The following is a 26,455-nucleotide window of genomic DNA, read 5'->3' as shown; positions in this document are numbered from 1 at the left end:
CCATCGAATTCCCAGAAGGCGAACTAAGCCCTTCGGACCAAATAACTCGTGGCCCTCGATCAGGATGTGAGGAGATCACAAGGCGAGTATCGACCAGAGCCTGCTGTGTAAAGAAAGGCGAAACTAAGCCCCTTGGGAATTCCTACAAACCAACCGAATCAAGCGAGAGGAACAGAGACCCTTTTGAGACCGTATCGGATCGGAGGTGGGTAGAATCGTGTATAAGCCAGAGGGGTGTCGATATCGTCGCGGGTGCAGTCGGAGCAAAGATTTGCTGGAGATAATGAATGCCCTATTGCCACTTCGTTTTCCTGTGGGAAATAGCGGTTGGCAGTTGGAGAGATCAGTAGGAGTTTCTCCGAATGGGGAGAGAAGGATGCTGCTAGGCGGCTGATTATTGCACCGCAGGATTGGCAGCTAGACCTTGTGGTGTCGATGAGCTGGACGGGGCAATTTGCTACCCGATGGATAGATAAATGTCACGATCCAATTTATGACTTCCAGCACGGGACGCACGAAATCATATTATCCAGCATTCAGGAATGTTATTGCTGAGGACCCCCTCTTATTTCGGTCCCACTGCCCCCACTTTAGTTTTGGTTGAACATTTGCATCGATCATCACCCATTGAGCATAGTCGGTAGGTTTCAGAACTAAGTACCAAAAGGGCCGTGGAAAGGGTCGGTAGAACAGGCACGACCGCGTTGGATTGGCCATGGCAGCCCAATTACCGTCGGCCAATTGGTTTGATTCGCATGGGCAACAGGCCAATTGGACTAGGGATGTGTAAAACGAACTATCCGAGCCAGACCAAACCAAATCGAACCAATCGGTTGGATCCGATTCCCAAGAATATCCGTGCAATTCCTAGTTCCTAAAAGTGGAAATGTTTTCCGATTCCAAAAATGAACCAAACCATACTGATTACGTATACCTTTTAATATAATTTTTATTTCTTCAAAAAATTTATTGGATTTCATTTATTGTTTTCAAGGAATATGAGCGTGTAATTGAATAATGAGATATCCGGATGAAAGCATAGGATTTGTCTCGAGCTCTAAATTTGTTTGGTCATGCTTTGGATAATAAATACATGAATAATAACCATTATGTTTCTTTATTTCTCTTATTTTTCTATTCTCTCAAATAAATTTATAACAGAAATCTGTTTGGTAATACAATTTCATTTTTCTATTTCTAGAACAAATTTTTACTCCAAAAATCATAAGCTAATTTTTTTTTTCATTTTTTAAGAAATGGGGACTCTTCTCATTGTTCACTTTCTTCAACGTCCACTCGCCGCTCATGGGATGCTAGACGCCAACTACCTACCCCCAGTTGTCGACCATCGGCCACCAATTGCCCATTGCCGCCCTCCAGTCACCAATCGCCACCCCCTCCCACTAGTCACCCACCTCCCAACGCTACTTGCTCACCTCTCGTTGCCTCTTGCCGGTCACTGGACACTCGCCACCGGCCAACAGACATCGGATGCCTCCCACTACCACTTGGAATGGAGAATTTTTGTGTAATTATTAAACGAATTTCTATTTCAGGTACAAAAATTTTATAAGATTATTTCACGTGTATTTTTACTTAAAAACTTATCCGATGAATAGAAATAGAAAAATTAATTTCTAATCAGAAATTAATTTCTAGAATAGAATGATTACATTTCATGCCTTACTATATCCAAATGGAAACATGAAAAAAAATAATGATATGTTCTATTGGACTGGACCGGATTCAGGAATCAATCATCCCTAAATTGGACATAGTCCAAGTTGGGCCAAATGCACTTCAATCTCTTGATGAATTTGGTCTTCGCCCAAGTATATGCTGCAAAACTTCAATTTACATAGCTCGACGGTGCTGTCAGAGCCCGATGGGGTCAATATCTAATTTCCCGATGTCCGGGGGGCTGTTGTAGCAAAATCCCTTTAATATCTTCCCCTCTGCCACAATTGGCCGGGCCGGGCCGGGCCGGGTCGAGAATCAAATGTCTTTGCCCCGGGTTCGGGCACTGGCCCAATCCGCGTTCGAGTCGAGGCCCAAATGGCCCCCGCCTTGTTACGGGCGCCGTATCTTCCCGCCGAAAAACGCTCCGTCGGATCAAGCACTTCCCCTCCGCACCACTCGTTAGCTTCCATGGCGGACGAGTCGCCACCGATGCCGCCATCGCTCTCGCACGCTCTCGTCCACACGCGCGGATCGCGCCCCCCCTTCGACGACCGCCAAACTCCACGGTCGTCGCTGCTGCTTCTTCATCGGATCCCGCTCGCCCACGACCGCCGGCTGAACCTCCATGTCTTCGCTCCCTCCGTGCCGCCCTCTCCGCTGGAGCTCGTGCTCCGCCGCGCCGGCCGCTCCTCCTCCTTCTTCCCGTCCGTCGCGGACCGGCGCGTTCCCGCGGAGCCGCGGCCGCCGGCGCTCGTCTCGACCTCGCGCGCTCTCCGTGAGGGCCGAGGCCGGCGTCCTGAAGGAGGACGTCGTCATCGTCGGAGCCGGCATCGCGGGCCTCGCCACCTCGGTGTCGCTTCACAGGTCATTTTCGAATCACTGCTCCTTCCTTCTCAGTTACTTTTGAGTTCATTGTCGATGGAGTTCGGACTTCTACTTCTGAATTTGGAAAATTCCTTCCCGCAGGCTTGGAGTCAAGTCCCTGGTGCTCGAGCAGGCGGAGTCGCTCCGGACTGGCGGGACCTCGCTTACTCTGTTCAAGAATGGGTGGCGAGTGCTGGATGCCATTGGGGTCGGGAGCGATCTCCGGAGTCAATTTCTTGAAATCCAAGGGTATGTTTTTCTGTACACAGTTCACCGGGGCAGGAATTTCTGGAAATTCAGTTTCTTGAATTCCTTCTGATGCAGCACGCTTGGTGTACACAGTTCTTGTGTTGGAACGTGGTACCGAGCTCACCGGGGCGGGAATAGTCCCGACCATTCATGGGTTTTTTCCAGCAAAGCGATTAACTTGGGGTTAGGTTAGATTAGATACTTGATACTTAAGTCAAGGACGCAATGGTGGGATTGTGCATTGTTGAGTCTTGTCAGTAAACCCAGCATATAGTTCAACTAGTAAGGTTGATGACCGAAACTATTTATTCTCTAGTTTGTCTATCGACCTTCGTACAGCGATGTTTGAAAGTCTGAATGACTTTGAGATAATGGCTGTTAATCAATGGAAATTCAGAATTCATCTTGAAGGAATGGCTGCTGATGATTCTTACTCTTTTCTAACCTTGTTCATTGTACCAGCCGTGCAGGATGGTAATAAAATCAGAAGATGGGAGGGAGCTCCGCTCATTTCGGTTCAAGGATGAGGATGACAGGTGTGGCAGCTGAGAGAAATTCAAGGACTTCCTGTTTTTTCTGCTATTCATTTATGGTCTTTTATCGACTAACTTTAGGTACTTTTCCATGACTCGACGTGGTGCAGCCAAGAGGTCCGTGCAGTGGAGAGGAGAATACTTTTGGAGACTTTTGCTGATCAGCTACCACCTGAGGCTATCCGATTTTCATCAAAGCTAGCAAAGATTGGCAGAAGTGAAAATGGAGAAACTCTGTTGGAACTTGTGGATGGGACTCGTCTATCTGCAAAGGTCAATAGGCCTACCCTTTCATTTGAGCTCTTAACTGAACACCGTAGGAACGCAAATTTTAGGATCTGGGACAAAAATATTAGTCTCGATAAAGGGCATTGCATTTTCTCTTGCTAACATGTTACAGCTTTCATACGGTTGCAATAAAAGGCCTATGACGTTCTTAATCACTTTCCTATTAATCAGCAGATTGTGATTGGCTGTGATGGTGTTCGATCTCCAGTAGCTAAATGGATGGGCTTCTCCGAGCCTAAGTATGTTGGCCATTGTGCTTTCCGTGGTCTAGGATTTTATCCTGATGGTCAACCGTATGAACCACGGGTGAGTTACGTCTACGGTAAAGGGTTGCGTGCCGGATATGTCCCAGTATCTCCAACTAAAGTTTACTGGTTTGTCTGCTTCAACAGCCCTTCTCCAGGTTAATCTTGCTCCTAATTGTGCTCAAACAACTAGACGTGTGAAAATCGAGCTGAAAATGTTCACTCTATCGCTGTCTTTAAGATTCCCATGTATAGTTTGGCACAAGTCCTGCTTATCCATTAGAGCTGTGTCCATGATAAATGAACGGAAGAATCAGAAATGAATGAGCATGTCTTATTACAGGTCCAAAGATCACTGATCCGTCCATATTGAAGAATCAGTCACAAGAACTAGTTCGAAACTGGCCTTCTGAGCTATTGAACATCATAGATCGCACTCCTGATGACACAATCATTCGGACTCCGCTGGTTGATCGGTGGCTGTGGCCTGCGGTAAGCCCTTCTGCTTCATCTGGCAGCGTAGTGCTGGTAGGGGATGCATGGCACCCAATGACGCCAAATCTCGGGCAAGGCGCATGTTGTGCTCTGGAGGATGCAGTTGTTCTGGCTAAAAAACTCGCAGATGCAATTAATTCTGGGAATGGATCAGTTGAAGGCGCACTAAAATCATACGAGAGCGAAAGATGGCCCCGTATCTTCCCTTTAACAATAAGGGCAAACCTGGTAGGCTCGCTTCTGCAGTGGGAAAACCCAGTTGTTTGTTCTGTTCGGAACAATGTGGTCATACCTAAGCTGATTAGGATTGGACCTATGCTAGAACACACAAATTTTGCTTGTGAGCGTCTGTAGAAGGGGAAAAGTCGCTCATGCTATGCCCAGGAAGCCGCTTTCAGGAGTCATCCTTGGAGTTGCACCCTATCGTTAGGTGATCACGGACATTCCCATTCTGTTGGGGAACGACTTATATAAGTGTACATTGCATGTTTTTCACATGTTGATGTACCTGCATATCATGGACGAATCAAATGTACAAAGGAAAATTCCTACTTCCGTCCGATTCTTGAGCTGTCATTGAGAATGTCGTCATTGCAAAAGAGAGCTTGGGGCTCAAGGCACATGGATTCACGAGCGTCTTGTTACACAATCCATTGGGGTGTCGAGTCAGCATTGGGCATTTTAGGGTGCGTTTGTTTGCGTTTGTTTAAAAATTGTTCCGGGAACGAAAATAGAAAAAAGTGTTTCTATTCCTAAGGACAATTTACGAACAAAAAACGCGTTTGGTAAACTTGTTCTAACAAAAAATAAATAGAAACATGTTTGGTAAATTTGTATAATTTTTTTATTTTTTTTATTTTTCCTTTTTTTCTTTTTTTTTTTTCTTTTTCCTTTTTCTTTTTTTCTTCTTTTGGCCGGTCGCCGGCCTCGGCCATGGCCGGCGACCAGCCCCCGGCGAGGCCGAGCCTCGCCGTAGGCCGGGCGAGGGTCGGCCTCGCCTTGGCCAGGCAAGCTCGATCTCGCCCGGATCCGGCGAGATGGAGCTCGCCCGGCCGGCGAGCCCGGCCCGACGCGCCGACATCTCGGCGGGTGGGGCGAGCTTGATCTCGCCCGTCCGGCGAGGCCGAGCTCGCCCGGCGGCCGGCGAGGCTCGGCCTCGCCAGCCACCGCCAGTTGGCGTCACCGACGGTGGCCGGCGAGGCCGACCCTCGCCCGGCTACGGCAAGGCTCGGCCTCGCCGGGGGCGGCGAGCCTCGCCGTGCTGGGCGAGGCCGCCGCCCTTGTCGGCCGGCCGCCCAGGCCATGGCGAGGCCGGCCGGCCGAAAAAAAAAGAAATAAAATAAGAAGAAAAAGAAGAAAAATTTCAAAAGTATTTTTGATTTGTGTTTCAAACAAAAATACAAAATTTGTATTTCTTGTTTACTGTTTTCTTTTTTCTTTAACAACAAAAGAACAAAAAAAAGAAACGCATCCAAACGCGTTTCTGTTTCTTTTTTGTTCCCGGAACAAAAAAAGAAAAAGTGTTTAAAAACAAAAAAAGAAATACAAACAAACGCGCCTTAGTGAGCTCAAAATCATGTGAGCTATAATGCGAAAAGAACTGAAATTTCACGCCTCCTTGAGCGGCCTCAGGTTAAATTATTGTTTTAACACAACTGCTCCGCCGCAAGGACATAGAAAAGTAACTGAGCAGGTCAATTTGAAAGAGGTTATATAGTACAAGCGAAGGTCCCCGCGATTCTTTGAAACGAGAATCAATTCCACGAGTCAAGCCAGATTCCCAACAACCCATTCCTATGCAACCTTAATGGCTCGGTTCGCATAAAATATGTGGGGTAATCATTGTGATAACATTAGTTTTTCTTCTTGGGTTTAATCAAAGAAATTAAGGGAAATTGTCTAATTAATCATAAATTCATTATAAAAATGATAATGCGGTCTTAAACTTTCTAACTTTACCAATATAATCCTAAACCTTTATGCAATATTTCAAAATAGTCTTTCCGACTAATTTTCACTGGCGATTACTAACATAAGAGTATTTCATATCAGATACCCAACAATGATTGAATTGCTATATCAACGAATTCAAATGAGAATTAGGTAAAATGATTATGTTAAAATTTCGAATAAAAAGTTATGATTAAATTTATAAAATTAAAATATTTAAGATTGAATTGATATAATAATCAATTTAAAACTAAGAGTAATTTATTCAATAGCTTGCGCATGAAGTGACGAAGAGGCCAGTGCTTCTTGGACGGGGTGTGCGATCCGATGCGGTGGCCGACACGTTTGGGTTCGAAGAACCGAGGAAGCTATGCACGACGACAACTGGCTTTTCCTTTTCCAACACCTTTTCTTCTTCTTTTCTCAATCATTTGCCTGACATCAATCGCATCTGACGGGATTAATCAATTATTGAATGAGAATATTATTTCGGAATTTACAAGTCAACATTTTATATATTGTAAAATTTCCGAGTATTTATGCACACAGGCTCTAATGCTTCGAAATATTCTTAAAAGCCCATATTTGTGTTTGTTAAGATTTAGAATGGGTTTCGACCCAAAAAAATAAATAAAAAAAGATTGCGCAGTGTTGAATAAAAATCAAGTATTCAATGAAAAATGGATAATCTAGTTAATAGAAAATGCAAAATGAAGGTTTTTTTCTTTTTTTTGTTGGAAGCAAAATGAAGTTAATAGATCAGGAGAAAAAACTTTTTATAGAACATGCTCGAATCAATCTCGTGTGCTAAAAAAATCAACTTCTCCAAAATGAAGTTCTTTTTTTTTTTAAATGGATGATCTAGTTAATATAAATGCAAAATGAAGTATTTATTTTTTATTGGAAGCAAAATGAAGTTAATAGATCAAGAGAAAAAACTTGTCGTAGAATATGCTTGAATCAATCTCGGGTGCTCAAAAAATCAACTTCCCCAATAGGATATACATTTTCGATCAACAAATTTTTGTGATATTTTTATTGGGACTAACTTTGGACAAAAATTATTAAGAAAACTTTTCACCGCTATGTTTAAAATCCACGATTGCGAGAATTCAAATAAGTGAATTAATGACAATAATCTACGCATAATTATGTTGTGACGATCGGTTCCTCGTCAATTATATAGCTCACATCAATTTCGTATGAAATAAATGCATATCCCGTGTTCTAGTAAAGTTATTACGTGTTTCGGAAAAGCACACTTAATGTCGTTATCGAAATAAATGATGGGAAAATTCAGAACAACCGGAGTCGGATCCGGATCCGGATCCGGACCCGACTCCTCTGATTACAGAATAATACTCAGGCCACAAAATCCCGCAAAAAGCCCACGTCAGCCCCATCGCGTCGAAAGTAAAGTCGGTGGGACACGTGTCGATCCCCTATACGCCCGCTCCTTCCCCCGAACCGCATTAAATTGATTATCCTGTATAAAAATATATTTTAGCCAGGAAGGTAAAGAAAAAAAGAAAAAAAAAAAAGAAAAGAAAAAGGAACAGCGTCGTCGCGAAGAATTTGCGTCCTTTAAAAATCACGCCTCCCTCTCTCTCTCCCCTACACCTTTCGTCTCCATTAGAAGTTTACAACTCTTTCTCTCTCTCTCTCCGGCGACTCCCAAAATACCGGTCAAGCGCTCGCCGGACAACGACCTCCGCCGGCCGTCTCGACCCCCACCGCCGGCCCGCCCGCTTCCCCCTGATCTCAGCGTCTCGGAGCCGCCGCCATGAATCCCGAATAGTGAGCTCTCTCGTTCGCCGCCCCCGATTTCACTTCGAAACCCTCGATTCGGTCCTCTTAGGTCGCGAATCTCGCCCCGATTCCGCGCCCCGGGGCCCGATTTCTGCTGGATCTGTTCGATTCTCGCTGCTCCGTGCGTGCGGGAGCGGTGCGGTTGCGTTTCGCGCGTGTGATTAGGGTTATGATTGGGGACGTAGCTTGTTCGGGTGGCTTTTCGCGGGGGTGCTTTCGGGGAGTTTAGTTCCGAGAGGGCTGTGATTGAGATCCGGGCGAGTTCCCTGGTTCAGATCCGTGCGCCAATTCTGGTCGACTTTAAAGTTGATTTTTTTTTTTTTTTGGTGTCGCTTTTCGTGAATTATGGGCTGTAGGATCATATGTTACCCGTTCTCTGGCAATATTTTCGCTTCATGATTGTCTGTCAAGTTTTTGTTTAGGAACTGGATTAAGGTGAGTGGTCTTCATTGGTTGCTATTGGTTGATGGAGAATATGCGGATGCCTTAATGAATTTCCCTGGAAAAATAAATGCTGGAGAGGGGACTTTAACTGGTCCAATGAGACTGTTACCCATGTCATGGAGAAGTGGTGTTATTTTTCACATACAGGTTCCTTGATGGCCATGTAGATTGTCACTTGTGATTAAAACTTTGAGCTGTTGAAGCACTTGGATATTTAGTATAAACTTAAAATTTGTTCCAGTGGGAGACTAAGCAAATGGAATGGCTGATTAAATGAATATCTGGAATCAAGATCAATTTTATACTTGCTTTTATATGTCCTACTTTGTAATTTAATTCCGTTTTTTTCTACCCTGTTTTCCATGATTGTAAGCTGATTTTATCAATATTAATGTTGGTATCCTCAAGTACTTCATGTCATGGGCGCATCAATTGTATCTGATAATAAATTACTCGATTCCTTTCCGTGACATTTTGTGATTTTCTCGTTAAGCAATGGTGGAGATGGCTAAGAGGCCTGATTAGCTTTGTTGAACTGACTTGTTTAAGTCAACTAAGAGAGAGTGCTGGGTTCAGCTTATTGATTTCATGCCTCCTGATGAGAGTATTATCTTTTGCTTGTGCAATCAATGTCCTAAACCCAAACTACCACTCGCAAAGGCTGTAACTGCTCCATGATGTCATGTGCAGTGACTACCTTTTCAAGCTTTTGCTCATTGGGGACTCTGGTGTTGGCAAATCATGTCTCCTTCTGAGGTTTGCTGTAAGTTCATTACCTTATTTGTTTGTCTGTCTCCTGCCTTTCTTCATGTTCATCATACCTGTCTGAGACACATACATGCATTTTGCCTGGTTGACGAAATTGACCATATGATTATAGCATGTAGGCGGTCTGGATATCTTTATTTGAGCACGACGTTTTGAGGACCTCACCATGTATACAAGAAATTATCAGTAGCTTCTGATAAATTATTTCTTTTCGTTAAAAATTTCATCCCCGTTCTCTAAGCTTCGGAACTCTTCCAAATTATCTAAATATGATTGTTGATCATATCATGTCTAGATGACATTAATCTTATAAGCTTCTGATAAGTTCTTTATGCATTTTGTCTGGTTCACCAAATTGACCATATGATTCTAGCATATAGGCAGTCTGGATATATACATTTGAGCACAATGTTTTGAGGATCTTAGCATGCATACTAGAAATTATCTGTAGCTTGTATAAACTTCTAATAATTTATTTTTTCTTCCTAAAAAATTTCGTCCCTGTTCTCTAAGCTTCAGAACTTCTCCAAATTATCTAAATATCGTTGTTGATCATATGAAGTCTAGATGACATGCTTGAAATTTGAATGTCATCACATGGATATACCAAAAGTTGCTTGCTCGTGTATGTGGTTTAATCTTGTCATTCCAGAGCCTCATTGCGGTTGAAATTAACATCATCCTTATCTCAACCAGGATGACTCATATCTGGAGAGCTATATCAGTACCATTGGCGTCGATTTTGTAAGTCATTGAATATCTGACAATTAATTATGTTTAGTTTGGTATTTATGTGTGCAGTCCTAACTTTTCTTTCACCTGTATGATAATGCAGAAAATCCGCACAGTGGAACAAGATGGGAAGACAATTAAACTACAGATTGTATGTTGTTTTCTGATCTCTTGTTCTTTTTACTTAAATCTGATTTTGGTGTGGTTCCCTTGATGATAGTTAGAATTTCCATAATGAGAATTGGAACTAGAAAACTTGTTTTCCTGTGGGTAGTGTCTGCTATTTGCTATAAACATCATGAAGTCCACGTGATATCCCAATTTTTTAAAACCCAAATTGGCCATTAGATATTCTATGAGCTTCAGTGAAGAATAACTTGTGGGTTTGTGTTTGTTTATACAGGAAACTATATATTATAACTCTCTTTAAGTTGCTTCTTATTGTTATGACTTTTGTTGCCATTCTTTCTCTGGCTTCAGTGGGATACAGCCGGACAGGAACGTTTCAGAACTATCACCAGCAGCTACTATCGTGGTGCCCATGGCATTATTGTGAGTCTCAAACTCCTCTTGCATTGAATATGGAGTGTTGAGTGCTTTAGTTACCTTTTGCCAACTTATTACTAATATGTAAATGACATGTTGCAGGTTGTATATGATGTCACAGACCAGGAGAGCTTCAACAATGTCAAGCAGTGGTTAAGTGAAATCGACCGATATGCTAGTGAAAATGTGAACAAGCTTCTAGTTGGAAACAAATGTGACCTGACGGCACAAAAGGTCGTGTCTACTGAGACAGCCAAGGTAAAACTGTTGAGTTGTTTTTCATTCTCTTCATGCTGACCTAGGTCGACTTAGTAGCTGAAAGTGATTGTGTAGGCATTTGCGGATGAGATTGGGATCCCGTTCATGGAGACAAGTGCCAAAGATGCCACCAATGTCGAGCAGGCTTTTATGGCCATGGCTGCTGCAATCAAGAATAGGTGGGCTACGTAGTTCTCATACTTGTGAATAGAACTAGTTAATTTTTTCATAGTAGCTCATCTATCCAAAGTTCTTTTACTGTTGTGAAAATCTGAATGCAACTAGAATTTCTGAATTGCTGCAGCTCTGACTGTTTATATTTTTCATGTCTGTAGGATGGCAAGCCAGCCTGCAATGAACAATGCTAGACCTCCAACAGTGAATATTCGAGGGCAACCTGTCAACCAAAAGGCCGGCTGCTGTTCTTCTTGAAGTTGAAGTTTCCTCGGCGGGCTTGTGACGTCAAAATCTGTTCTCTTTGGCTATAGCATGTAAACCTAGTATCTTTGAAGTGATGCTCTGCTGTGAAGACAGTTCATTAAAATATGCATTTCATGGTTATTCTGGTACTTTGTTGCGATTTCCATTCTTTCTCATGTATTTGATTCTGAAACGTCTGTACAAATTAGGAATGTTGGTGAATAGCAGTATTTGCCTCGTTGATCTGTCTTTATCAGTTTTCTTAATCCATTATCATTGTGATCAGTGACATATGCCTACTACGATCTCTAGAGTGGCGATGAGGAGTCGTCTTCGTCTGTTAATTTGAAGGTGCTTCGACTTCATGCTCTTCGTGGACCGATAAATGCTTGCATCAGTCGACTTTTGGAGGTGGTTAAAAATCGAAAATGCATTAATGAAGTGGGCCCTTATAGCCTTGTGTCCAGCGATGCAAACCAAAAGCACGGTTTTTGTCATGACAAAACAAACCTTGTTAAAAGAGACAAAAAAATAAAAAATTTGCACTTCTATTGTAGGAGACAGCAGCTACTATACGAGTTGCAGAATACTCGATTGAGTTGAAAGCTGCGGTTGGCTTTTTGAAGACTAGCTTGGTTATACTATTGACAGCTACAATAGATGAACATCATTGGCTATGGTGCTAAGACACTTTTGATTGCGAAAACAGCGTAGCAGCAATGCCTATGCCTTCTGATGGCGGTGGCAAGCACCAGCCACACAGGCTGGTGTCTGGTGGTGGAAACAGCCATCGATCTATCTTGACAAGATATTACAAGGCCCGAAAGCTCAGAAGATGACGGCACTAAAGTAACGGGTCTTAAAGCAAGAGAACGCCTAAAATCAGAACGACTGTTGACACGTTCATCCTACGCCCAGCACCTAATTAATTAGCTGCTAACAACAATCAGCCTCTCCGTCACCCTTCCTGTTCCGCATCCTAGATTCCGAAACAGAACAGCTTGGCAATTGGGAAAAGACAGCCATCTCACTACGGGAGAGTGGAGCGGAAATGCCCAAGCAACGCATCAAACATCAACCCTAGTTTTCTAACTTAACCTGTTCACACACGTCCTTCCAGGGACCAGACCACTAAAGAGCGACTAACCAAGTTAATTATGGTCGAAAAATTATTAAGACGTGATTATGACGATACTTGATAAAGCAGTACCAACTCCGCATGATTAAACTTGAGTAGACAGTAAAATACACATCTCAAAGGCATCCGCTTGATTAATCACGACAGACATATCATAAGATATTAACTGATTGAACACTTGAAAAGAATCTTCATCCATAGGCACCAGAGACGACGATAAAACAAGGCTAATCTGCAATCAAGCGATGGAGCATATATCGTTTCCTTCATAATTGCATGTATTATGACAAAAAAATGAAGTTAGGAAAAAAAAAATAACTTGAAAGAAACAGGAAGTTTAGAAAAGGCTTAATTCATTCTCTTCTAACACAATCAAAACTGAAGTGAGTCAAAAGAAAAGCAAAGTAAATCCATGGAGAAACTAAAATTTACACTCAAAAAAGACTGAATAATATCAAAGGTTTCTGTTACAGGAAAAATGTAATTCCCGTTAATAACTGATTATCCTGGAAGATCACAACAACTCCAAGCATGAAGTAACTCAGCTTGAAGTATGCAGTGGTAAAACCTCATTTCCCACCAAGGGAGGGGAACTGGCCAGGATCCTCAATCGAAGGAGCAGCTGCATCTCTAGCATAGCCACCACCACCTCCACCACCATAACCACCTCTGGCACCGCGGCCGCGGCCTCGCCCACGGCCACCTGGGTTGTAGTATCTCTCCCCTTCAGCAGGCTTTAGAAACTCATTTATGCTGACAGACTACAGACGAAAGAATACATGCATGTGAGGAGACGCCAATGATGAAGCTCAAGCACATATAAAATTCAATTCTCAAGTGGAGACATGTATCCATGAAAAGAAAGTATCAATTAGACAGCTAAGAATATGAAGTTCACACAAATCTCCAAAACTTAGGGAAAAAAGGAAAACAGACAAGCACCTTCTTGGCTCTCTCTTCTTTCTCAGCAGCCTCTTTGCGTTTGTCCTTCTCGGATCCCTACAAAAATGTTTGCTTAGTATTGACGTTTCTCAGCAAGCAATAATGAAAATATAAAACAGAATCAGCTAGCAATTTTTAATTCTCACCAGCTTGATAAAGATGTCATGGTTTTCCTTCTTGCTAGAGAGTTGTTGCATGGACTTCAACTCTTTGTCCACCTCCACTTTCCTTTCCTCAGCCTTCAATGCAAGCAATGCCTTCCTCTTCTCTTCGCGGACCTTTTCATACTCTTCTAATGTCATCTCCTACAATAAATTGGAAGGATACATGTCAAATAGGTCAAAACATCAAAGCCTGTCAATGATGACCATGAAACACTGGTCCAAAAGGTGGCTGGTCACAGAAAATACCTACCCACCTTCCCACTAGCTAAGCAAACATTGGCTACAATTTTCAAGAAACCTTGTCATCAAGCCTGTCAATGATTATCTTGAAACACTGGTCCAAAAGGTGGCTGGACACAGACACGTCCTATCCACCTTTCCACTAGCTAAGCAAACATCGGCTACAATTTTCAAGAAATCTTGTCATCAAAGCATGTCAATGACAATCTTGAGAGACCGGTCCAAATGGTAGCTGGTCACACAGATTCTTCCTAGCTGGTCACAGGGATACTTCCTATCCACCTTTACACAAGCTAACCAAACATTGGCTACAATATTCAAGAAATCTTGTCATCAAAGCCTGTTAATCACGATCTGGAAACACTGGTTTAAAAGGTGACTGGTCACACAGATACTTCCTATCCACCTTCCCACTAGCTAAGCAAACATTGGCTACAATTTTCAAGAAACCTTGTCATCAAGCCTGTCAATGATTATCTTGAAACACTGGTCCAAAAGGTGGCTGGACACAGACACGTCCTATCCACCTTTCCACTAGCTAAGCAAACATCGGCTACAATTTTCAAGAAATCTTGTCATCAAAGCATGTCAATGACAATCTTGAGAGACCGGTCCAAAAGGTGGCTGGTCACACAGATTCTTCCTAGCTGGTCACAGGGATACTTCCTATCCACCTTTACACTAGCTAACCAAACATTGGCTACAATATTCAAGAAATCTTGTCATCAAAGCCTGTTAATCACGATCTGGAAACACTGGTTTAAAAGGTGACTGGTCACACAGATACTTCCTATCCACCTTCCCACTAGCTAAGCAAACATTGGCTACAATTTTCAAGAAATCTCGTTATCAGAGCCTGTTAATGACGATCTTGAGACACTGGTCCAAAAGGTCGCTCGCCACACAGATACTTCCTATCCAACTCCCCACTAACTCAGCAAACATTGGTTTTCAAGAAATCTTGTTAATTTTCCTCAGGCAAATTGGTGAATGGACTTGTTCAAACTAACAGCAAACATTCTTCAATCCTCCGCCACGGCACTGGGCAATCTTGCAGTTCTAAACATCTCAACAACCTATTTTCCAACAGAAAGAATCACAAAGGACTTGGACTCCCCCTCTTAGTGTACAGCAGGAGTTTTTTTTGGCATGCCCGGCATAAATGCTCATGCAAGAACCGAAGGGGAAAAAAGATGGAAAACTATAAACTGTTCAGCACCATCCATAACCAAGAACCATGCGGAAGTTTTTGCTTATCATCGGCATCAGAGAAAAGAAGGAAAATACAAGCTCCATGGCATCAGAGAAAAAAAAAAAGGAAAAACAAGCCCCATGGTAGGTAGCCAGAGAACCCGCAACAAATTAGCCACTTAGAAAAATAGCAGCTTGGATTAATGCTTCAATCGATCAGGAGTTAGTGGAGGAACTAACGGAAGTTAAAACTAGATAAGTAATTTCCTTGTCAGGTAGCACCATTGCCCTAGCTTTTTTCCAAAAATTGATTATGACAAAGAGTCTTTCCACTATTGCCCCAGTAATTGCGATTCTTAAGCTTTTTTAGCCATGCAACATTCAGCTTTTTATGCATCCTCAGGTTTTCTTGAAATATCGATAGAAACATCCCGCACAACAAAGTCAAGCACTCAATCCATGATAAAGAATAAAATGTGTATTTGGCACTATCAAGCTTCGATCAACTGTTTGAATATGTTCTAGAAGGTAGAAACAGTTTTACCTAAATGCCTGAGATAAGGCATCATAAGGACGGTTGGATTTTCATGGGGTCACATGATAAAAGGTGCAGCCAAGAAGGGGACTATTGATCATAAAGAATACCCGTGACCACAAGATGAATTTACCTTATCTTCAGGCTCTTTTTCCTCTGGTTCATTCAAAGGATTCTCTTTGCTAGCATCTGCAGCCTCCTCATCAACCAACTGCTTCTCAGATCCCACATTTTTTTCAACTTCCACAACAGGTTCTTCAGGCTCCCTGAGCACAGCAAAATAAAAATATTGATGAATTAAAAAGAATCACCCAATGGTGAACAGAAATTCAATAATAGCAAGATATCTTACGGAGCAATTTCATCAGTAGGAGTTCCCCAGTTTCCACGACCAGCTCCATCTCGTTTAAACTCGTTTCTGAAGCAATTAATTTGGATCAGCATCAATAGCAAAACATTGGCAGTGCTATGTGGTTCTCTTTTATATGTATGCATACATAATGTGGCAGGGCAAGCATTGAGTGTAAGATCATGGTAGCGTTGGGAACACGCACTCGCGCATGCATGAGAGAGAGAGAGAGAGAGAGAGAGACTCAAAGCTAAAATGCAACATTCTTGGTGTACAATACCAACCCTCGTCCAGTGCCACTGCGGCGTTCAAATGTTCTTCTTGGACGCTCCCCCTCGCCAGCTTCTCCATTGTTAAAACCGCCACGGCGACCTCCACTTCCACGGAAAGGACCCCGAGGCCCACCACGCCTTTCAGATGGTTTCCCAGAATCTCCTTCCTCTGAGGCTCTATAACCCCCAGAAAAGCCATCATTGCCACCCACTGCTCCCTCGCTGTATCCTGATTCTTGGTCATATCCTCGACCGCCTCCACGGCCACGGCCATAACCACGACCGCCTCCACGGCCACGGCCACGTCCAGTATCACTCCTCGTTTCCCTCACTAGTATAGAAGATAGTATATAGTCAGTCAATTTCGAATGAAAATAATTTTCATTGTGTAAAGACAGAAAAAGGAAAGACAGGTTTAAAAGAAGCGAAAGGTTTGAGTCAAAAGATTCTAATACTCATTAGTACCCCAGGGAAGAGCAAAGCTAGGCGTCAAGAGTAAATTAAGTAATAGCTCGAGTAAATGGCATTTAAAGCACAAAAACTGCCCCTGGTAGGATCGATTGACAATATGACCATAAAATAAGATGAAGCTAATCTCTATACTTGCCACCAAAATAAAAAAAGTTCTAAAGTCTGCAAGAATGAAATTACACTTCGTTGCTTAACCTTTCTCCTCCCCCTTTTTCTTGTAACTAAGATAGAATCAAATTAAGAAAACCATAAATCATTTGCAAAATTCATGAACGCACAATGAGCAAGAGAATTGAACAATTCAGAAACCTCTCTGTCGAGGATAAACAAGAGGATAATAAGAGGCTGCAATGAATGAAAATTTCAAGTGTCATGCAACACCCAACATCTGGTCAAAACTGATGTATCTCAATACAAAACGGTGTTACTTTGGCAATGACAGACAACGTCCAGCTTAAGGTACTCGGTATACCATCAGCCATATTTATTCCAACCAAGAAAACGTTTCCTTAAAAATCGCAAAACTCATCATTGGGATTTTGACACTCGATTGCGACAACGAATCCTACAGATTCAGCTACCATATTATTCTTCTGATGAATCAACGAAAAAACCAGCTGCTAAATTATTACTTGCAACTGATGCCCAAAAAACAAAGCAAGAAAACCGCCATCATCAAACAAATTACCAAGTCCAACCCTTGCAAGCCATACATGGCAGCTAACCAATCACACATGCCGCACCCAAATTAACTGAAATGAACTTGCAGTCCAGGTTTCTTGCTCAAAGAGTAACAAACCATGTTAACCAGAAAAACCTCAAAAGAGTTATTCCATTTCTGAGAATCGCTATCTAAACACAAGCTCCATGCATTTCCCGATATCATATTTCCGGCAAAAACAACGAAATTCCTTTTTCCCCTCGAGCAGAGCATAAAGACATCGACTTTCAAGATTCCACAGCACCAAAACAACCAAACCCGACGCTAGAGATCAGCTCACCAGCTTGAGCAGGAGGGAGGGGCTTGGACGGCAGCGAGGCGGCCGGCTTAGGCGGCGGCGGGGCGGCGGCCGGAGCCGGAGCCTTCTTCGGCTTCTCGACCGGCTTGGCGGCGGCGAGGAGCTGGGTGGGGTCCTCATTGTCGTCGTCGCCGAGGATGTCGAAAGGGTTCATGGTCGCCATCCCTCTTCTGCTCTCGCCTCGAGACAAAGAAAAAGAGACACCCCCCGGACGCCGCGCTTATCGAGAAGCAACCGCCGAAACCCTAGAGCGCGCTGCTGCTGCTGCTGCTGCTGCCGCTGCGAGCCATGCGATTGACGGATCGAAGCTGCCGCCGGAGGAGAGCAGAGGTCGGTAGAGAGAGAAAGTGATGGTGGAAAGATGAGGGAGCTTGAAGAGAGTGTAGAGAGAGAGAGAGAGAGAGACTGAAAACCCTAGCGAATGCGGCAGGAAAAGAAGATAACCTCAGGCGAAAAAGCCCTCTCCCTCCGTCTCTTATAAAAGGCCCCCGGGGGCGCGTTCGGCTGCGACCGGGTGCACCGTACGCTCGCCCCTGGATTCCGTCGAGGCGATGCGAGCGATCTGCGGACGCTCGATCTTGCATACTTTTCCGAAGCTAATGTCACCGAATTCTCTCTTGCACTGTAGCTCTTAAATTACCGAGATACCCCAAACTCGATTTATTCATTAAAAAAAAAAAAAAAAAAAAGGAGCTACCACAATCTCAATAGAAACTGCGATAAAACTCTCGAGGATATAATTACATTTCGACGAGGAATTAGTTGTACTAGAACTAAGACCTGGAACATGCTGAAGACTACCCATAACCATATGTGTATATATGGGTTTCGTGATCGGGTAGTGTCCACACAAATTTCCGTACACCTTGATCAATCTATCTCTTGAGACAAATTGAAGAGTGCATCCCTTCGTATTAATTTGCTGCATTCGAGATTTTACTTCTCGAGTGCTTAAGAGAAGACTCAAATTGAAAATCACAAGGACAAGAGAGTTCCCTTACCATCTAATCCAACTCCTTGTCAGCAAGACATATATATATTCAATTATATGGAGGTTTGCATAAATTGATAAGATCCCTTTCATGCGGGTCGAATCTTATATAGTCTAAATATCGTTTTACGCATTATAATCTTACCTAAAAGGGAACAAAAGAGCATGAATGAATAAAAGAATAATGTGGGATGAGATTTGATAAGATTCGTGGAAGACATGATATTCAGTTTGAATTCCATTGCTCTTTCTTGATAGCTCGAATGTCCGAATGATAATGATTCGTTCGGTCCATGCTTTTGTCCCCTTGACGCGCTCTGCCGAACGTATGCGACAGCATCCATGTTGGTTTTTTCTCACTTTTATTGTGTTCGGGGGACTGTCGTCTTCTTGCTTAAATAAGATGACAAATTTCCAGATCGGGGATCGCTGTGACGTGGCGGTCCTATCCGAGTCGTGCTTTCTCTGGGGCCGGTGATGGGCACAACGACCCGCAAATTTTCTCTCGATCACCACTCGCTCGCCCACCATGAAATGGACCGAGGACGAACCAGCATCGCAGCCTTCCATAACTTTTGCTGCGCGTGGGACCCACAAGATCAACGGCTACAGCTCTCATTTGCTCGTTTGAGATCAAGAGTGTACAAAAGAATATATACATAGTCCTAATTTTACAAAAGAATATATACATAGTCCTAATTTTACAAAAGAATATTTCAAATCAAAGTCCTAATTTTTTCTATCTCTCGCCTCCATCTCTTCCTCTCACTCTCGGTAGTCTCCAGCCTTGTCAATCCGTCACTCCCTCTATCACTCTCTCTCTTGGTCACCTCTAACATCCAACCTCGTCACTCACTCTCAAATCTCATGCCTCTTCCAAAGTGAGGGCATTTCAACCAGCTCCATGAACCTACTTGAGAACGGGATTGAATCAGCTGTAGTCCCATGTATCCTACACGTAACCATGAACTTGAGTATCTAAGCGCTTAGGAATACATTTCACCTCCATGCCGATGCACTCATCATGGAAGGTCGAGGGGCCATTACCGTCGCTCCAATCTCGTTCATTTTCAATATGGCCGTGTCTAGACACGCAATATCTGATGGCATTGGTAAGGATCGGCCACCAAGGCCGGTGTCACGTGGGAACCAGCCATGTCCATTTCACGGATCTTGACAAGATAACAAATCTCTAAAACTCAGCTGGGTCATAATATTTAGAAAGAGAGCCTTCATCCGTAGAACAGCTCGGATCTAGAAGAGAGACCTAAACACGTTCATCAACACTTGTAGCACCAACTTAATTAGTGGCTTCAACCTCTCCTTCGCTCTTTGTGAATCATCCTGTAGATTGAATGACATCTTGGCAAGTAAGAAGGGACCATCACCTTAGGGAAATCGAAGTGCTCAAGCAAATCATCAAAACTATCCACCCTGAAGGGTATCTTTGTGACTTGTGAGTTGTGGTGCTCATCCACATCCCTGCTATCACAGATCACTAATGTGACCGAACAGGATGAAGCAGGGATATGTAGCAACGGAGCAGATATCATTGCCTTCGAGATCACATGTATTGGGACAATAATATAAATTCAACTTGAAGGAAGCAAGAGTCGCGTAAGAGGCTAAATTCATTCTCATCTAACAAAATCAAAACTGATTCGAGTCAAAAGAAAACCAAAGTAAATCCATGGAGTAACTAAAATTTTTACACTCAAAAAGACGAATAACATCCATCCAAAGGTTTCTATTACAGGAAGAATAGCATTCCCGTTCATACCCAACTGTCCTGGAAGGTCACAACAACTTCAAGCATGAAGTATATCAACCTGAAGTATATGCGGTGGCAAAACCTTATTTCCCACCAAGGGAAGGGAACTGGCCAGGATCCTCGATCGAAGGAGCAGAGACATCTCTAGCATAGCCACCGCCACCGCCACCGCCACCGCCACCGCCACCGCCATAACCACCTCTGGCACCACGGCCACGTCCTCGCCCACGACCACCCGGGTTGTAGTATCTCTCCCCTTCAGCAGGCTTCAGAAACTCATTTATGCTGACAGACTACAGACAAAAGAATGCATGGACGTGAGGAGACACCAATTATGAAGCAAAGCCCACACGGCATTCAATTCTTATGTGGAGACATGAATACATGAAAAGGAGGCATCTTCAATTAGATATCTAAGAACATGAAATAAACTCAGATCTCTAAAGCAAACCTTCTTGGCTTTCTCTTCTTTCTCAGCAGCCTCTTTGCGTTTGTCCTTCTCAGATCCCTACAACCAAAAAACAAAAAAAAAAAGGCTTGGTTAGCATGATGTTTCTCAGCAACCATTAATGAAAATATGAAAACAAAAACAATTAACAATTATTCTCACCAGCTTGATAAAGATGTCATTGTTGTCCTTCTTCTTGTTAGAAAGTTGTTGCATGGACTTCAAATCTTTGTCCAGCTCTACTTTCCTTTCCTCAGTCTTCAGTGCAAGCAATGACTTCCTGTTCTCTTCAAAGACCTTCTCATACTCTTCTAATGTCATCTCCTAAATAAGTCAGAAAAATACATGTCAAATAGGTCAAAACATTAAAGGCTGTGGACAACAATTTTATAACACAAATCCTAAGGTTGGCTGATCAGACAGACTGGGATAGAACTCTTTTCCAACAAAACTTGAATAAACAATCTTTTTCAGTCTGTCTGGCCAATAATGTTACTTCGACCAACAAAGTAACAAATGCAGCTTCCTATCCTCCTTCCCACAAGCTAAGCAAACATTCCCTACAACTTAAAAAAAGAAACCTTATCAATTTTCCTCAGGTAGATTGGTAGATAGACTTGTTTACAGAAATAGCAAACAGTATCTTCGATCCCCAGCGAAAGCACGATGGGGTATTGCAATTCTAAACATCTCAATAACCTATACCCCAACAGTATCAATCAATCTTCAAGTGACTTGAAGAATTCCTCTTCTAAGTGCATGCCAGGAGTTCTTTTGGCATGCCAGCATATATATTTCATCTCAAGACAGAAGAAAGAAAGGTGGAAAACTATAAAGTGCTCCTGATCATCCATCCCCAGAATCATCCTGACATTTTCGCTTCTTCATGAGCATCAGATAAAAAAAGAAAATTACAAGCTCCAAGGGAGGTGGTTGGAGCACTTGCAACAATTCTGCTTCTTTAGAAAGTAGACGCAGCTAAGATCAAAACTTTGATTGACTGGGTGGAAATGGAGAGAAACTAAGGGAAGTTAAGCCTAGAGAAGTACTTCCCTTATTCAGGTGGTACTACTGCCCAGCTTTTTCCTTCCACTATTGCTGTAGTAATTGCCACTCTTGAGCTTTTCAGCCATTTAATTTCGGCTTACCATGCATTCTCAAGTATTCTTAATACACAGATAGAAACACTCCGAACAACAAAGTCAAACAATTAACCCACCCCAAATGAATAAAATATGCATTTGGCCAAATCAAGCTTCTCTCCACAGATTGAGCATGGTCTTGAAAGTAGGAATGGCTTTTGAAAACTACTTGATCATAAGAAAAGGGTTGGACCATGATACTGTCACAGAATACAGGGTGCAGCCCAGAAGAGGACAACTGATCCATAAAGATGATCCATGAACACACGATAGATTTACCTTATCTTCAGGCTCCTTTTCTTCTGGTTCATTCAGAGGTTTCTCCTTGCTAGCATCTGCACCATCCTCACCAGCCAACTGCTTCTCAGAACCCCCAGTTTTCTCAACTTCAGTGACAGGTTCTTCAGTCTCTCTGAGCATTGCAAAAATAACAATATCAATAGATCAAAAGAATCACCCAAAGGAAAAAAAAATAATAATAGTTAGATATCAAAAGTTAGCAAACAAAGTGCATACGGAGCAATTTCATCAGTTGGAGCTCCCCAGTTTCCACGACCAGCTCCATCTCGTTTAGTCTCATTTCTGAAGCAATTATTTTGGATCAGCATTAATAGCACAACTTTGGGCATGTATATGGGTTGTCCATTTGCATGTATGTGTGCATAACATGGGAGGGCGCATACTTGAGTGTGTGATTAACTTCTTGGATGCATTGGAAAGGTGCATTCTTGTGCGTGTGCATGTGAGTGTGCGCGTGCGTGCGTGTGTGTGTGAGAGAGAGAGAGAGAGAGAGAGACTAAAATTGCTAAGATGTAACATTCTTGTCTACAATACCAACCCTCGTCCAGTGCCACTGCGGCGATCAAACGCTCTCCTTGGACGCTCCCCCTCACCAGCTTCTTCATTGTTATAACCACCAGGGCGACCTCCGCGGAAAAAGCCACGACCACCCCTTTCAGATGATTTTCCAGAATCTCCTTCCTCCGAGGGTCTATAACCACCAGAAAAACCATTATTGCCAGCTGGTCCATCGTAGTTCCCTGAATCTTGGTCATAGCCACGACCGCCTCCACGGCCACGGCCGTAACCCCGACCACCTCCACGACCACGTCCGCGCCCACCAGTGTCACTCCTTGCTTCCTTCACTGTTACAGAATATCATCATATAGTTCGTCAATTTCCAAATATAGTTCTTGGGAAAAACTATCACCAACTTAGGTAAGAGAAAGGCAAAGACAGGTTTACAAGCACCAGAACAATCAAGCAAAAGTTCCGATACTTTTCACCATCCCAGCTATAAGCCAAGTCAGACAGAAAATTAAATATTAACTTAAGTAAATGGTATTTGAAGCACGAAACTAAATGGGAAAAAAGACAAAAGTTTTCTAACTTTATTTTGTTCGTTGATCTCGCCCAAATGCAACATCAAACGGCTGGTCAAAAACTGGTCCGCTTAAGTACAAGAAGCTCGTACTTTAGCGCTGACAGTCAACAATTTCAAGTGAAGGTACTCAGCACACATCTAAATTACCAATTGCAACTATGGCTTAAAAGGCAAGAAAATCCCTATTACTAGAATGACCGCAAAGCGCAATACTTACAAGCCAGCGCATTGAAGCTAAACAATAATCAATACAGCAAAAATTTACCTGAAACGACCTTGCGCTGCAGCTTTCTCGCTCACAGAGTCAACCCATGTTTACCAAGAAATCACAACAGAATCAATCCGAAATTTCCCCAAAATTTCTCATTTGCAGCAACAATCTTCTCAAATCGCTATCTAAATACACGCTCTCTTCATTTCAATGTCTCATAATTACAGCAAAAGGATTGATTTTTTTCACTCCTCAAGTGAAAAGACGGATGACAAATATCGAGATTCCACACCGCTAAGAGCAACAAAATCAACGCCAGAAACCGAAACGGAGCCGCGGCAGAGCTCACTCACCAGCTTGAGCAGGGGGGAGCGGCTTGGAGGGCAGCTTGGCGGCCGGCTTCGACGGTGGGGCGGCGGCCTGGGCCGGGCCCTTCTTCGGCTTCTCGGCCGGCTTGGCGGCGGCGGCGGCGGCGGCGGCGGCGAGGAGCTGGCTGGGGTCCTCATTGTCGTCGTCACCGAGGATGTCGAAAGGGTTCGCGGTCGCCATCTCTCTCTCTCTCTCTCTCTCTACCTCAAGGAGCTCTCGCCTTCCTCTCGGACCTCGACCGCCGGCGCAACCAGACAGCAACCGCGAAACCCTACAGCCCGCCGCGAGCCATGGCGGAGCTTTGCTTTAACCTAGGACGGGCCGAAGCTCGAGAGAGGAAGGAAGAGGGAGATGGCGGGGGGCGGAAATGCGGGTGCTCGCGAGCGGAAGCGAACGACTGTAAACCCTAAGGAAGGCGGCCGAGGAAGAAAGCAACTTGCGACGAGGCTCGGCTCTTATAAAACCCTAGGAGGGGGAATGCGCGGCCGCGGGCGGGTCTATCGTAGCGAGGATGCGAGCGCTTCTCTGATTGGTCGGATGTTTTTCCAATGCCCTGTCGCTGTTAACTCGGAGTCGGTGGGATGGGCCGAACGAGAAATCAACGAGGGAATTTTATTTTTTTCTTTCACGATGACTTCGAAAAATGGTTGCGAAAAAAATAAAAATTAAAATTAATTTCCGCGTTCAAAGAGATTTGGTAAGTGTGAAATAAAAAAAAAATACAGACGTTACGAAAATTTACCTCTTTCAACAGCTCGAATGACTAAGAACTTGTCTGTACAAATTTTTTACTTTTTTGGTTAATACAAATCTTGTCATAGATTAGTTACTTTATTTTAATTCTCAATACTCGGAACTTTCGCAATGCGTAGATTTTGATACGTAAGTTCACGCGTGATTTCTTCGTAATTTTTTTAAGCAACAGTATTGACTTTTTATTTCATTAATAAGACCGTATTAAGGGAAAATGAAGAGAGAGAGAGAGAGAGAGAACTCTGACGTTGTAAGAGCTATAAAGGCCTTTTGCTTCAGAGGGAATCTTTCTTGGCCCATCGTGGGCAGCACAACCAGGAACCTTTGCGGCCACGCTATTACCGATTTCCTCAATTTTCCACGCCCACGGAACACCTCAGTTTCGTTTTATTTACAGCGGGCTAAATTTATACAGTTATTTTCGCGTAATTTGGTCTTTTGTGTAAAGAAGTATGCCACATCTTGATACGTTTGCATTGTAAATTTTAACCGTAAGCCTTGATATAATGCCGTTTTCCATAATTTGGTATTTATCCATTTTGGTTTAATCGCTTGCGAGCCAGCACAGTCATCGTCGGCCGTCTTATGTGATATATAATTACTTCGACAAGTTCTCAATAAAATATGACCGGCATAATTATATTGAAATTTCACATAAATTTTAAAGACTAAATTAACCAAATTTAAAAGTTAATGATTGAAATAACACGTTTGGTAATGTTTCTATTCAAAATGAATGAATGTATGATTGATTGGATAGTTTTCTCCTTAAACAATTGATGAGAATGTTGCACCAACACGACAAAATGTAAAACGCCCCTAAAAACAACAAATCAATTTTTTAATATTTTATTTTATTTTTTTTTTTCCTTTTTTTTTTCTTCTTTTGCGCTTTATATCCTATGCACGGGAGTAGTAAATTTCAAGAAGCAGTCTGCACGCTGGTCGCCGGCGGCCCCGGGCAACGGGCGAGCCTCATTTGGCGGCCGGTGCCGCCGACCCTGGGCTGTCGAGGCCTCGGTAGCCGGCCATGGCCAAAGAAAAAAGAAAGAAAAAGATAAAAGATAAAAGTGTTGAAAAATTTGTTTAAACTCTTTTTTTTGTTTTTTTTTTATGCATGTTTTGGAACATGTGTTTCGGGAATTTCAAAAACAGAAAACGCCCCTAACAAATCAAGTGCTTTATATCCTATGCACGGGAGTAGTAAATTTCAAGAAGCAGTCTGCACGCTCTTTGGGTTCTTCTCGCATGCATGCATGTGAATTGATTTGAGGCAAAATCAACACAAGGGCAACAAAAGTAGATGTTACTCTAAATAGACGTAGAGCCTGCCATTGACAAGGGGGCGTAACTCTCACGTCAAGACTAGTTCCTCCACATGCGTTGCGAGCTTGCCGGATTCGAGATGGATCCTGGTGATTTTTGTCGGAGATATCGTTACTCCTGTTGATATGACAAAGACATCTTTGGCACCGATTGATTTGATATGATTCCCTTGATTGATACTGCATATCGTGGAATCATTCTTTTCTTTTCTTCTATATATTCTTGCCAGGATTATTTAGGCTATGTGTACTACAAATAGGGTTGTGCACATGCATGTTTGATACGAGAAAGGAATATACATATTTCCGCCGATTTTAATTTGTGACATGGTATTGGAGCCTCTCGATTTAGACTAGCTTTTGCGCACCATTCTTTACCCTGCAAGAAAAATGCCCAAAAATCATAAGGTTGATTTTGGCTAGGGTATGCAACGGAACTGGAATTGCCTTAAATTGGAA

The 26,455-nt window shown here is 43.0% G+C and overlaps 4 protein-coding genes across 6 annotated transcripts; 2 read left to right on the top strand and 2 right to left on the bottom strand.

The window, feature by feature from the left end:
- The first annotated feature begins 2,170 nt into the window (after window positions 1-2,170).
- Window positions 2,171-4,916, top strand: LOC104441954 (monooxygenase 2). 2 transcript variants are annotated; one of them, XM_010055221.3, is made up of 6 exons: window positions 2,171-2,544; window positions 2,647-2,793; window positions 3,264-3,329; window positions 3,437-3,599; window positions 3,789-4,017; window positions 4,203-4,916. In XM_010055221.3, the coding sequence occupies exons 1-6, from the start codon at window positions 2,306-2,308 to the stop codon at window positions 4,706-4,708; spliced, it is 1,350 nt and encodes a 449-aa protein (XP_010053523.2). In that variant the 5' UTR covers window positions 2,171-2,305; the 3' UTR covers window positions 4,709-4,916. The 2 variants fall into 2 exon arrangements, with proteins under 2 accessions (XP_010053523.2, XP_010053524.1); XM_010055222.3 differs by lacking the exon at window positions 2,171-2,544 and having other exon boundaries at window positions 2,654-2,793; window positions 3,256-3,329.
- Window positions 4,917-7,902: 2,986 nt separating this feature from the next.
- Window positions 7,903-11,566, top strand: LOC104441953 (GTP-binding protein YPTM2). Its single transcript, XM_010055220.2, has 8 exons — window positions 7,903-8,101; window positions 9,248-9,320; window positions 10,022-10,069; window positions 10,161-10,208; window positions 10,538-10,609; window positions 10,706-10,861; window positions 10,937-11,040; window positions 11,197-11,566. Exons 1-8 carry the CDS (start codon window positions 8,088-8,090, stop codon window positions 11,291-11,293), a joined length of 612 nt encoding a protein of 203 aa, XP_010053522.1. The 5' UTR covers window positions 7,903-8,087; the 3' UTR covers window positions 11,294-11,566.
- A 1,189-nt stretch (window positions 11,567-12,755) lies between these two features.
- On the bottom strand, window positions 12,756-18,045 carry LOC120285888 (RGG repeats nuclear RNA binding protein A-like). Its single transcript, XM_010055219.3, has 7 exons — window positions 17,585-18,045; window positions 16,125-16,443; window positions 15,844-15,909; window positions 15,625-15,757; window positions 13,508-13,666; window positions 13,362-13,418; window positions 12,756-13,180 (listed from the first exon to the last, which is right to left on the bottom strand). The coding sequence occupies exons 1-7, from the start codon at window positions 17,763-17,765 to the stop codon at window positions 12,989-12,991; spliced, it is 1,107 nt and encodes a 368-aa protein (XP_010053521.2). The 5' UTR covers window positions 17,766-18,045; the 3' UTR covers window positions 12,756-12,988.
- A 2,160-nt stretch (window positions 18,046-20,205) lies between these two features.
- On the bottom strand, window positions 20,206-24,359 carry LOC104441951 (RGG repeats nuclear RNA binding protein A). Of its 2 annotated transcripts, XM_010055217.3 has the most exons (7): window positions 23,903-24,358; window positions 22,793-23,099; window positions 22,471-22,536; window positions 22,234-22,366; window positions 20,975-21,136; window positions 20,816-20,872; window positions 20,206-20,657 (listed from the first exon to the last, which is right to left on the bottom strand). In XM_010055217.3, the coding sequence occupies exons 1-7, from the start codon at window positions 24,096-24,098 to the stop codon at window positions 20,448-20,450; spliced, it is 1,131 nt and encodes a 376-aa protein (XP_010053519.2). In that variant the 5' UTR covers window positions 24,099-24,358; the 3' UTR covers window positions 20,206-20,447. The 2 variants fall into 2 exon arrangements, with proteins under 2 accessions (XP_010053519.2, XP_010053520.2); XM_010055218.2 differs by lacking the exon at window positions 22,471-22,536 and having other exon boundaries at window positions 23,903-24,359.
- Window positions 24,360-26,455: the final 2,096 nt, after the last annotated feature.

The sequence above is a fragment of the Eucalyptus grandis genome, chromosome 4 (genome assembly GCF_016545825.1).
Source record: "Eucalyptus grandis isolate ANBG69807.140 chromosome 4, ASM1654582v1, whole genome shotgun sequence".
Classification (NCBI taxonomy): domain Eukaryota; kingdom Viridiplantae; phylum Streptophyta; class Magnoliopsida; order Myrtales; family Myrtaceae; genus Eucalyptus; species Eucalyptus grandis.
The sequence above is the reverse complement of the archived record's forward strand: the minus strand, read 5'-3'. Positions and strand labels throughout refer to the sequence as shown.